Source organism: Hypomesus transpacificus, chromosome 1 (genome assembly GCF_021917145.1).
Source record: "Hypomesus transpacificus isolate Combined female chromosome 1, fHypTra1, whole genome shotgun sequence".
In the NCBI taxonomy this organism is placed as follows: Eukaryota; Metazoa; Chordata; class Actinopteri; order Osmeriformes; family Osmeridae; genus Hypomesus; species Hypomesus transpacificus.
In genome coordinates, this window is record NC_061060.1 from 5,375,905 (window position 1) to 5,389,814 (window position 13,910).

At 39.0% G+C, this 13,910-nt stretch overlaps 1 protein-coding gene across 1 annotated transcript in view; it reads right to left on the reverse strand.

Annotated features, from left to right (window-relative positions):
- Positions 1-13,910, reverse strand: part of pcdh11 (protocadherin 11) — a 113,400-nt gene that overhangs the window by 53,590 nt on the left and 45,900 nt on the right. Inside the window, exon 4 of the mRNA XM_047023844.1 lies at positions 8,483-8,539. Within this exon, the coding sequence (XP_046879800.1) occupies positions 8,483-8,539 (57 nt within the window). The remainder of the gene's footprint in view (positions 1-8,482; positions 8,540-13,910) is intronic.

Genomic DNA, 13,910 nt, shown 5'->3' on the forward strand with positions numbered 1-13,910 from the left:
ATTTTGTCAAGCTGTCCCTTGGAATCAAATACAACTTGAAGGACATCCTTCATAATAACGAAACATCTAACATAATAATCAGCACTTAGGAAAATTATTGTCTTGAACTAAAAGATAAAGTAAACAAAATGCAGGTTTTAGGGAAGTATTTAACTTTTTAAACCACTTATCTGAATCACTTGAAATCAGGAAATATGTGAATCCTGCACATTCTATGAACTTAAAACAGGGTGAAAGAGTGTCAGGTTGTTACAGTATGCATGATACACTGATGCAATAAAATGCACTAAAAGGCATGAATACAACTCAGAAACTGTCCGGGCTTTTACATGCATTTGTCTCATGTACCTCTGCTCAAGACAGTTACGCTAGTGAATTTTGAATAAGTGTCAAATCACCAGGTCTCTCTATGAGCTACATTGATCTTCAGTACTATGCAAATTCAAGGTGTCACAGTGTCTCAAACTAAAAAGCCAAGAAGGGTAAAAATATTCCAGCCCACGGTCACTGAATGCACTGCAGCCTTTTACTGGTATTGTAAATATGCCAAGGAGGAGCAGTACCAGGACAGGAGAAGAAAATCCTATTGTAGTTTCAACCTTTGGTGTTAGTTTATCAAGATTTCACAGTGACATATGAATTGTTAATGCGTTTGATCTCCTTCTCTATTGAAATGCTTGACAGTTCTGTTCATTGAGAGTGGCAGAAGGCATTGTCCACTGACTATGATGTGAGACAGCACACTGCATTGGAACCTGATGTTCAAGCAAGTGGCAGAATCACTTATCACTGTCACCGATCGGCAAACAAGACATGCGATCATGACACTGATTAATGGTTCTCGGTACATTCATGAATACAACATAATACAGTTGGCACCCTTATGGTTGGTGTGATTCAAGAATCCTTCAAAACTGTCAAAATACAGTTAGCACCTACCAGTTGTACTGGATAGTTGCATGAAATTACTTTGCACCGGCAAAGAGTTCTCAAATAATGGTGTGAACAGTTGACACTGAATTGACTTTCAGATTAGACTGTCTCAACAAGCAAAGTGGTAATTTGACACTTGTGTCTTGTCATTAATTGAGAAACATTGTGATTCTTGTATCTTGATATAAAGTAGTGATACACTGCAACTTAAGTGTTATGCTGTAAGAAAATAACTTTTTTTATTGATCTACCAAGCCCCACATATTACATTTCATGGGGTCATATGTACAAACTATATATACATGTTCCTAGCTCCTTCAAAGTACTAACTGATAAATATCTTTCTGTGACAGATCATGTATTAATGAAACAAAATTAATAAATCTCCTTGCACCTTGAGGACTGCGTTCTGATCAAAAAGTGCTGTTAACGTAAGTAATGTGAGACCAAGTAACACTAATTACAGCACTCACATCCATCCATATGATGCCTTTTCCATCTTCTTTATTTTTCATCTGACACTTCATACAACTTTATTACAAGTACATCTTAAGTGGACCTATGGGTACTGGATAATGTACCTGTCAGTGAGCTTTTAACTATACAAATGACAACCAGTTGTCTGCTAAATGTCTTCAATAAATGTTCTCAGCATTTTGGTAGAAAGAAGTGGAATCCTACTCTCAAAAAATAAAAACATAGGCACGGTCACGTCTTGATATCTTCCAGTAAAATTGCAATGAGAATAAAGTAATAATCTGTAAAAACATCAATATGCCAGATTATTCAATAAAGGCGACTAAAGATAAAGAAAGTTCTGGAGGGAAAGTGTATCTTAACCGCAGAAACAGCATTGAAAATATCTGACCACAAAAACTGTCTGATTTGTTCATAGCTGTCATAAAATAGTACACACTGCAAAATAACAGATACTCTTAAACTCCTTTATGCTATTTAGAAAAGCACGAACAATCACTCATTTGTATTAAGACATTGGAAGAAGATGGATACATTGGAAAAAAGCATTAGATTTTCAGAAACAACTTATGGATTAAAGTACCTTATGATGATGTACAATTATCTGTTATTGTCTGCTGGTATGTTATTAGCGGTAATCATCCACACTTAAAAAATGTAAACAGGGAGAATTGCATGCACCGCAAGGGATCCAATCTTGGTGAAACATTGATCAGCTCTGAGCTAATATAGTTGTATCCCAGATCACATTCCTGCTCTAAATATGTTTGTCAGTTTTTGGCAGTTGAGTGGCGGATAAAAGTATGCCATTGATGTGATTCAAAGCTGTACGTGATAAAAAAAATATCTTAGTTCCCTTGCCTGCTTACCCATTGGGGTCCAACACCACCACCAAAACAAAGTTTTCTTTCTACCAAAGCACTTTTTCCGCAGAGCAGTCATCGTAGTAATGTCTTTGTAGATGGCAATTGCGTGCTCCAGGAGGCTTCTCATGAACTGCCTTTTCCAAACCTCATACTGTTTTCTGGCCAGAGAGAATCACATTAACATATGCTCTCACAGTCCACAGCTCTACATTTGATTGGTTAATGCTTTACTATAGCAGGTTCGGTTCAGTATGCTCCCATTGGATATCCATATCTACTAACACATGTCTGTATCTACCCACTCGTGTAACAGTAGGGGTGTATATCTTGTGATGGGAGGCCTCTTTAACATTTTGTCAGAGGCCTTTTTATCAACATAATATGCATTCCATGTGCTGACAGAGTATTTTAATAATGACAAAGAAAGGTAATACCGGCACTGAATGGTAGGCACAGAGTTTAATGAGGTCATCTGATGGTTAGGTTGCTTTTTTTCTATCTGTATTTATGCCTTTTTAGCATGCAGACTTCAATTCCCTCTGTAGGGTGTGCATCTCCAAAGACCATGCAAAAATGAAATATGCAATAAGAAATAAAGAAAAAATATTCCAAAGCGGTGCCTCATGGTACCATCATCTCTTTGCCTAGAACACTTATATCCTCTTAATGATTTTCAGACTAATGCAATTTCCTTTCATGCCTTCAGTTTGATATTTCGCCTCTGAAACCGGAGACAGATTTTACAAAATCATAAATTCCTTGTAATAAACCAAACCATGAACATTACGAGGCATTACAATGGGCATGGAATATTCGAGAAAACAACGCAGTTATCAATGCCATCTCTCAGTGATAAAAGCAGCTTCAATGCTAAGCCACAAAAAGTATGCAACGCTGTTCCTGGTTATCGCATAAATAACGTGTAAAAAGAGAAGAAAAAGAAGAAAAAAAAAACAACTTAAGAGTTTTATACATGGGTGTGAGGCATCAATAACAATGTTGGCTCATTGGAAGGCTTTTATTTCTATTTAAAGTTTAAAACAGTTGTGTCATATCATCATGTCAACAGGTATTTTTGAAGTTTTGAAGTTGTCAAATTGTTTGCTTGAACCAGACTTTGATATTATGTTTAGAAACATTGTGTTAAGAAACTCCCTCTGGGCTGAGGCTTTGTTGCCTTCACAGTTATTCCTTCTGTTTGTTTTATTTTAAATTACTTTGGTACAGCATTAAGAAGTGTAATAATTCATAAGTTTCAGCTAAGAGTTAGACCTACTTAAGTTTTCTAAATGTATTTGTTGTTGTTATTACTAATCTGGACACGCTAAGCGACATATGGTTAAATCGAGAACAAAGCGTCTTGTGTATTGGTGTCTAAAATAAAAAAAGTATTTCTATAAAATCATTGTCCCTAGTGACTAATCCTTATCTAAGCAAGTGCAAGTGATGCTTACTCTTACTTACAAACCATAGAAGCTCTGTCTGAAGAACAGTTTGATACAATATAGCTTTTGATCATCTGAAGAAAAGTTATGTCGTCGGTCATTACTATACAGCAAACCTGAACTAATTTATCAGTTTTTGTTTTGGTCATCTTGCTGCTGTGGGTTAGAAATGCAGACGTTCTGTGTTGATCTGAGGGGTGATGCTGAAGAAATGTATATCAAACACTACAGAGGAGTTGACTGTGCACAAAGGACAGAAGCCTAGCATATGTGTCATCTGGCTGCATTGATTTATAACTGCTGGATGGAGAAAATAAGAGGCTGGTATATAACTGAATCATAGAAGCATTGAATAATACTTTCCTCATGAATAAAATCATTAAAATAAACTACATTTTTCCATATAGGCAGACTGGTCATAAATCCTGCATGTCTCATAGATAGATGTTCTCCTCTATAAATTAAGCTTTTAAAACTCAAAACATTTGGAACTGAAGTATTCTGAGGAGAACATTGTAAAAATAACAAAAAAAAACTTCCTTGATGAATATCAAGATATATATATATATATCAAGCACAGCTTGTAGGCAGAGTACCTAAAAACTGCTTTAATCCCACTGTAGGTTATATGAAGACCTCAGCCAGAATTGGTGCACCTCCTTTCAGACCGCTGGTCCTACAGACTGCTGGTTCCAGGATTAGCGAGTGAAGAGGCTAAGAGGGTAATGCCTGAAACATCCTTGGGAACAGGGCTGAACTCAGATCCTCGAGTGTACGATGACTTCCCATTAATAGGTATGGGTCGGCTAGGAGAGTCCACCCAGGCGAAGAGATTTCCTCGAGGGCAGCGCCTCTGACACTGGGGTACAGGGCCCCAGCCATCTGTGGTGATTTGACAAATGATTCCATATCAAAGGGGTCTGCAGTGATTTGGGAGGTAATTGATTGGACAGGAGGCACTTAAATCCCTGATTGGTTTAACTGAGAAGAGGCCTGGAAGGAATATGTGATGACATGAGGAAGAGCTTGGGAATGTGGCAACAAAAATACTGCAAGCCATTTGAACTTTTTGGAGAAAAAAAAAAGACAGATTAATTGGATATTGTTACATAGAAATATGCAGTGCAAGAATATGCACAGATGATGTATGCTCTAAACAGGAGTGTATCGCTGTTGTGCATTGTATGCCGTACCCATATCTATGATGCTTTTAACGCAACCTTCAGGATATCCAATTTGTTCATACGCCCCCAATTCAAATCCAATTTCACTATACCAACAGTGGAATATGAATGGGAATGGAATGTTCCTCATATCGATTCATTCCGTATTGAGGTGTGGTCTAATTCATATTCTTTCAGCAGGCAACTTCAAGAGTGGGTGGTGGAAATCTTATTTCATCCATGCATTTCCTGATTTTGTAGATATCATTAGGTGTTGTTGTGGGACCCACGTCGTGTGGGAGGTGACATCTTTACTTAAAGATACAGGATAGTAGTGGCTTCCCCTGAGGATAACTCCCAAGCTCCGAAACCAATATACAAGGAACATAAGGAGAACCAGCCTGGTTGAGCTAACCACCCAGAATACTAACCATAGTGGCATATATGGGACCAGACAGGTGCAATGTGAAAAACAATCCTGCCAAAGTAAAAAAAAACTCAACAAAGACAATAAAAATGTTTAATTTTTTTGAGTTAAAAAAATAGATTCTCGAAATAGACAAAAAAAGGAATGATGAGAGAACAACAGAACGTTGGATTGTTTTTTATAGTGTCTCTATGTAAACCAGTTAAAAAACATCCTTGCTGCGAGCACTCATATACACGTGCAACTAGCCATGTCGCATATGGCACATGGATGCTTTGCAGACAAAGCCAAATCCGTAGTGGAGACCTGTCACCACCCTGAGAAAGCTAACAGTGGAGCCTATGTATGTTTCTCATCTTGTTTTATAACATATAGCGAGCTGGACGCACAGTTTACCTTTTGCCATTTGACATGGACAGGCTGTGCTCACTAGTGACAGATGCTGCACAGGAGCTAACCCAGAGGTCACAAATGACCTTTCGGATTGTCTTTTTTTTTGGTTCAGTCACACCACATATTTGTCTAAGGATGGACAATGATGCAACCTCAGGCACCTACCATGGTACCGTAGAGTGGGACCGGCTTTGCTGTAGCTTGTCCTTCACAATCAGGTTTACCTCAAATTATTAGTTTTTGCATGTGTGTGTGTGCTTACATGAAGTTGCTTGTGTAACCCATGGCACAGTTTTTTGAGTTAAGCATAGTACGAAGCTTAATTGTTGCATGACTAGTATCTTGTGTGACTGCTAGAGGGATTTTATTTTATTATGCACAGTGAATCATCATTGCAATAAGATATGCTTATTCACAGGCAGAGTTTCTTTTGCTCAAACATGCTGCCTGTTTGCAGACAATGAGGCCTGTATGACTTATGTGTTCTACTATAAGTCTATGAAATTGATCAACTATTAGACACCATGCCACAAGCAAAGGAATTTGTACGTGTGCATTAACAATTATGATGGAAATAGAGAAAGCAGAAAAGCGTATCACATATTACTGCCAATAGAAACCCAGGTTATAGTCTGACTTCATGGAAGCATGGTGGAGTGTGTGAGGATTTCAGTTGCCATGCTAATTTCAGCAACCTGGCAGGGACAGGGTGCAGCGAGGACCCCATCCAGGAGGTGGGTGATCCTATCCCCATCCCACACCCTCTCCATCTGCCATCCGCCTGTCTTCTGCATACAGTGTGAAAATCACTGACCCGTTTCACAGAATAATATAATTTCCTATGTAAAAATAAATAAATAAATGAAAAGAGAAGATAGGTATATATTACATGCTAAAATCCAGCTGCTTATGATATGGTTGTTTATTCACCTTTGATTGTATCAGGTTGTAATGACCAAAAAAAATGGCCAATTGTCATGTGAATCTTGAGGTGTGTCAGAACTGCCAAAAATATATCAGTTTCGTCTCCCTCTTAGGCTGGCTGGCTGTGAGATACTCTTCAATTATTCACAGATAGCAAGATTCTCCTTCATTTGCATCTCACCAGAAGAGGCAATTTAAAAATGTGGAAAAAGGGATGGTAACAAAAGAGAAAAGAAATGCATCTGGGAATGAATGAGAGGAGCCGGTGGATGGACAATGCATATAATGTGAGTTATTATTATAGTTTAACAATGTGCAGACCCCTGGGACTGACAGAATGCAATGTATGGCCTTTCAAGTACCATCGTTATGGAAACCAAATGCCCTGGACGACCAAGTTACCCACCCACTCGGACAGCCGTTAATCATCTTCGCTCAGATCCTGGCACAGCAGAATTTGGCCAATGTGTCAAGAAGCAATTATGTATACTTAGTCCTCTGCCCACCCATCTCCATCGTTCCCTGTTCTCTCCCTCTCCCCCTCTCCCTCGCTCCCTCGCTCTGAAACTCTTTATATAATCACAGATTAGACTGTTTTGAAAGCTTCTCTCCTCTCATTCCTATCTTTCTCAAGGATGCATACAATGCAGACCAAGAAAAAGAGAAGAAGAAAAAAATAGATGGGGTATATTTTAAGCACCATATAATCAGACATTACTTTTATATGAATCATATCTGCCCATTTACTCATTATATTCTCATCCTGGGATGAGTGACATACCAAATTACCCTACTGCCCCGTCGCATTCTTTTTGCATATTGGGTTTGTGCGGATCATAGACACTAATGTGAGTCGACGAGAGGGAGATTATGTTCTGCTGGTTGCAGCTAAATGTTAACACGGCTGCATATCGTCGATGTTCTCCTGCTCATTACACCAGTACAGAGAGGAAAAGCTGCCAACAACACCAAGCAACTCGCAAACTCTCCAATTCCAAGGACAGTTCATACATCTGAATGTTAACTTGGAGGTGACTCGCGGGCGTGACTTAGAAGTTGTCAGACAAGACTCTCATTAGAGGTCTCCTAAATATGAGCAGTTGAGGGCCACATGAAGGACAGGTCGACAATTAGAGTGCCATTTTGTGTTGACAAAGCTCTGAACAAAGCTGATTGGCTCTCTCATTATTTAACAATGACAGGCACAGGGTGGTGTTGTGTCATATTATTTACTGCCACACACGAGCATGCAGCTTTCAATGCCGGTGCAGTCACTTTAGGAAGCTGTCCGGGCATTACAGCAACGAGACAGCATTGTGAATGGCCGCTTGATGACAGGTTGTCAGACACACAAGCTTTTCTCCATTGGTTTCCTTTTACCAAGTGTTTTCACAAAGTCTTTGCTTAGACTTGACCGCAGCAGTCAACCAAAAGAGGACACAGTCATGTTGACACATCGGGGGCTAAGTGAACCGAAATTGTGTGAATTTCACTACGTAGCACATTATCACATTTCGCAAATGGCAAGCAACAGGAGCAGAGCAGAGTGGAAAGTTCCTTTGATCGATGTGTGAAGATTACCCGAATAGTCTAGAGTGATAGCGTTACTCATCCATGCTCAGTCAAAGCTATCATTGCATAAATCTTCCCTTCTCACCTCTGGAAGAAAAACCTTTGACTGATTCACTATGGGTTACAGGAAAAGTATGTTTTAATTGCGATCCCGCATTTACAGATACTTGACTAAATTCTTCTTGCACTACCAGATCTATATTTTTTCTAAGAAGAAATGCTTGGAATGGGGATGTTTCCGAAAATACGGTGTCACTTAGATTGGATAAAGCAGAGGCTTACCTTATGAGGACAGATGGGTTGGATGCTGAAGGACTTCTCTGGCGTCTGGCTCTGATTCTACAAGAAAAACATTATCAGCAACCTGGTTTCTGTGAAAGGCATCAAACAGGAAATCTATTTTGACAGTGCTCATGTTACAGATGTTAACATACTGCATGTTAAGGGGACATCTACATTGTGCTGGTTTAAATGGACCACTCTCAAAAAGCCGGTCTTATCAATTTGCTAATCCGAATTTATAGCATGCTCCTACAGTAGTCTCTCAATGTCCCAAACCTCAGATTTGTTCTCAACCTACATTAAAAGTCTGTACAAGGGCGATAATGCTTATGTTTGTCCGTTTTCCTTTTTTCTGCTTTAACGATTACAAAACAAAGCCACACTTTATAGTCGTAAGACTTTGCATAAAATATGAAGAGACTTTTGCCCAGATTTTGAGTTTGATGATTATCAGATTGTTAATACAGCAATACATACGTCAGATACAAGGAAAAACAACACTTAAAAGGCGACTCCAAGGTAAGTCAACAAGCCAACAACAGATGGTCCTGCTGTTTTTGATTATGCAAAGACGTGTAGCGGTTGCTACTCACAATAGCCCAGCAAAATAATAATAATTAAGGCCATCTTGAGATGAGCTAAGTTATACATGAATAAACTTGTACCATGAAACCCCTCTCTGTGGAAAAAAGGTATATAACTGACTTCCCAGGCCTCTGTAGACCACACTGTAGGACTGCCTTCTTCCTTGGATGGCCTGTTGATTCCAAGCAGGTGCCGCCAGTTATACCCTCACATCCAATTATCCTCCTGTGGTATGGCTAATGCTCCCTGACACTATAAATGGCTTCCTTATGGTATCACCAAGAGATGAAGAGTGAACTGTCCAGACGCCTAACATCTATATTTCATCACAACTTTAGTAACTGTGGAGAGGAGGACCCAGCTTTCCTAGCAGCATAAACACCAGTTCATGAAATATGGATGTAGCTATGGCCAGACTGCAGCTTGGCGGTCTGAATTAGGAGATACAATTTCCCCCACTGACTAAAAACATCTATAATCATAATACAATAATTGAACAACAAAAAAATAGAAAATGTATGGAGATGTTAGTGGGAGAAGTTCAGGGAGAGAGAGAGGTGGTTAAGGGAAAGAGGGAAGGGGGTTGATTAGTTTAATGATCTTTAACTGTAATATTCTTCAAGCTATTTACGTAATACTGTCCATTTCACAACCATCTAAAAACGTTCCAACATGATCAAAAATACAGATCATTCCAGATTATTCCTACCCTTGGATGGTTACACAATGGAAACTATTAAGGCTTCTTGCTCAAGGGCAAAATAGTGTAGATTTTATTTAGGAATGTGGAAAAATCCGAATTACCATTAACCCCGGCACCTACTATTCCTTTTTGTATTTCCTGTTTTGGTTTAGTACAATTGCATCTAGCTAATAATGGTTAATGATAATCAATTTGGAAGACTAATGTAGTAAATGATCTAATGTTATTATAGGTTATTTAAATTCAACCTTGAGACAAGTAGCTGAAATAACATGGTAAAAGAACTGATGCTGGCATCACCATGGACAATATTTTGTAACGTGACAGATGAAAAGAGAGACTGAGTTCCATTGGGGGTATTAAACCTGTAAATTTCTCCACAGACTTTTTGGTCTGGGATTACCCCCCAGTTCCCCAGCTGTTCTCACCAAAGCCCTATGGGGTGAAGCAATAGGCTGCAAAGTGCCATAATCTCCCCCCTACCAGTGTCGCAACTGACTTCTCCTCTGTTTGCCATAGCAGCCACTGACGAGAGCTCTTTGAAATGTCCCCTTCCCATAGGTACACAGAGACACGAGTGTCTCTTTGGGTCTAGCCAAACTCCTTTTTTACAAAACCTGCCTGAGTCTTCTCACCACTCTGGTACCGAGTGAAGTCTCAATTAAAATGGTGTTATGATTCAATTAACCACTGAATGTGAACATCAATACCTTGAACAATACCTTGCTATGTATTTGTAGAACATTTTGTAAATAAATATATCATTTATATCTGAAGGTGTTCAGTATAATAGACATTGGAAGAGGAATGTCTTGCCAAAACATTATGCATTAAATGTGCTAAATTTTTGGCTTTAGAACCAAGAGAGTAGACTGTTTAAGCTTGATAGCAACCATAGATAATCTAAATCCTTTATCCTTTCATATACACACACAGATACACACACATAGTGAATATTTCCTCAGGCTGTAATGAGTGTGCTATGTTTTTTAACAGGATTAACAGCATTAAAATCACATTTCATTCTTTAGCAGAACAAAACAACACTGTTCGTGGAGAGCCTGTTCATTTATTACTGCTCCAAGGACGCTACATATAATCCATGAATATTTTATCATGAATATTTCATCAATACAGACGCAATGGAGCTATATCAGAGCACTAAATCTATATTCTTCCGATTCATTATAGCATATGAATATATGTGATTGAAAAATTAACATGTTACAGAAAAGACAACCCTCTAACGATTGTATTTTGAGATTAACTTTTGGTCTGGTTGATAGGGAAACCTTGTTGACAGCCATAGCAACACATGCCCTTGGACTACACCACATATTGATGTTTTTCTGTTATTTTCTGAGCCAGGATGATGATCGTAATTTGATTAGGGTCAATGAGTACTCAGCAATGAGGTATGGGCAAGGCCAGAACCTGGTTTTGAGGACCAGTAGAGGATACTAAACTGATTCAATTTACTGTCTTTTCTTGTAAACCGAGGTGTAGACAGTTCACATTCAAGGCAAGACTTCTCTATCTAACCCTGCCTGAAAAAAAAAAAAACATAACAAGTGCACTATTCAGCGCCAGTGCAGAGTGGACAGGACTTTTGGCACGTTAGTGTATCTGGAAGGTCGACAGCACAACCGGCATTCTCAACACTCACACAAGGGGGCTTTCTTCTGTCAACATCCTTGGCATTTTCTCAAATGTGGCCTGGGCTACATTTCATTTCAAGTTATTTCTGCCTCATCTCTGCCCCTTTAGCTCTCTTGCTATCCGTCCTTTGTTTACCACCCTACCTATATTGTTTCACACACACACACACACACACACACACAAACAAAAACATATTTCTCTCACTAGGATTAAAGCAATGCTGTAGTTCCAGGATTATCAAATGCCTTTGATCATGTGACTCCCATGTTTTTGATCTGCTGCATATTCAGGAAAAAAACATTTTCTCCCTCCATGGAATTCCCTTTAGCGAGAGATATGCTGTTACATGACAAGTGCATGTGACAGGTTGTGAAAGTAAAGAATGTAACCAGCACAATTTTTTTCTATTTGGAAAACTGTAGCAAGAAGTAGCTTGTCTTATGTCGTAGTATGAGACATTGCGTGTTTGTTTGTGTGTCTGTGCATGTGTGTGTGATAGACCTATATTGTGAATTCTGAATGGATTGTCTTGTGGTGTAGCTGAATATTCCATTCAATTGAATCCCAAATGATTGTGCTCCAAGAAAACTTCTACTTTCATCCACTTGTATTATATGGAGGAAATGACACTCATGTCTCAGATATGGAGAGATGCACTGCAAGCACAATGGAGGATTTGCAACAAAATCGTCAGGCTTCGCCCAACAAACTAAAACACATGCACACCCACAGCAACACACATCCTCCCCACCCCACTCCACTACTCTCTATCAGCCCTCTGCCTCCCCCCAACCACACACACACACACTCACACACAAACACACTCACACACAAAGCTGATTGTTAGCAATTTCAGAGCCTTGGGCGATTTTTTTGTTTCTATCCTGTATTATTATTTAGCTGCTTGGACACGCAATCAAAGGGAGCCAATGTATGCTAATATTTCTTACCTAAACATTGCATGCCTGATGAGGAACTGAAATGCCATGATTGTAAGCCAATGGACTTAGTAGTAGACAAAAATATATACTTTTTAATCCTTTCCTAGGATTGTTTCCAATAAATGTCAGTGCCAGTAGGAATCCAGGCCAAATCAAAACGATTATTTTGATGGGGCTTCAAGCAACACAATATCTCAATATGACTGTCTCACCTGGAATTGTTGTAAGTTGTGGTTTCAGGGGCAAAGAAAAAAAAAGCCATCAAAGGCTGATTGAATATCATTTTAATGGCAGAATCCCTACAAGGCAGTCAACGTCTCAACCTGTCATGTTGTGATAGAGACTGTGTCAGTCATGTAGAGGAATACAGAATCCCAGTCACAGCCCGTCCGAGTACGCTCAGACTATTTACCAGTTCAATTATAATACAGTAATGCCTTTTTTGAGAACATATGTGCATGACAAGTTAGAGCTATGAGCCAGACCCGTGCCAGGATAGGTCTTGTTGAAAAGCAATTAGACTTAAAAATAAAAGTTATGCGACCAAATTTATCTATTCAAAAGAGTGTGTTTGGCATAGTGATGAAAGAAATAGAGAATACCGCCCCAATTGCCTTTCTGCGCTTTTGTAATAGTCTGTTTTCCGACCTAGGATAGCCAATGCATGGCTCTGATTGCTTTGGCTGGGAGGAGAGCTAATTTCCACGGGGAGTGAGCCCTGGAGCACTCAGGGAGCTAGCTTTTGACCAAGGTGCCAGCCAGCCCACAGGGAAAACAATGTAATTACAACTTCCACAGCTTTGGTTGTGTTGTGCAAACCAACCCACCATAAACAAACATGACTGTTCATTTTGATGTCCATTAATTAGATGTACTGCACTCACAAGGGATTTAGGGACCCTCTTTTAATGTGATGTTTGACAACATGTTAAGGATTCCAGAAGCATTTTGATTAACTCAGTCAAGCTGGATTAAAACCAGAGCTAGATTTGATAACATGCTGGGATCCAATGCTAATCTATAGCAGGGGATGTACATAATGTTGTTGTCTAACTTCAGGAATGCAAATGTAAATATGTTGGTAGGACATAATGGGAAAGCAGTAAACAGTTCTGTTTTGTTGGTATTTCAGTTTGTATCAAGGTGTTCATCTCCAAAGTCTTCACTGCAAATGCAGGGTGTAAAGAGACATGCTCAATTTTCCCTAAACATTATTATTATTTGCATATCATTTCAAAGCAAATGTTCTCTTTGAATATCAGAGAAAGATTTGAGAACACAATGACAGATCAATCCACATTTGAGTTGAGAAGAAAATGTTCCAAGGAACTGTAAATAGACTCCCATTTGCTTGTTGTGATTATCAACTGGGAGAAAAGTTGTCCACCATGACAGGTCTTATGTATCTGGATAATAGCACAATTAGATGGTATATTTTAGTGATTGCCCTTTCATAAAGGTACTGTAGCTACAGTTGATCAATTGTTTAAGTCAAACTTGTCATCATTAGGGATCTACAGTACTCATCCTTGAGCATTAC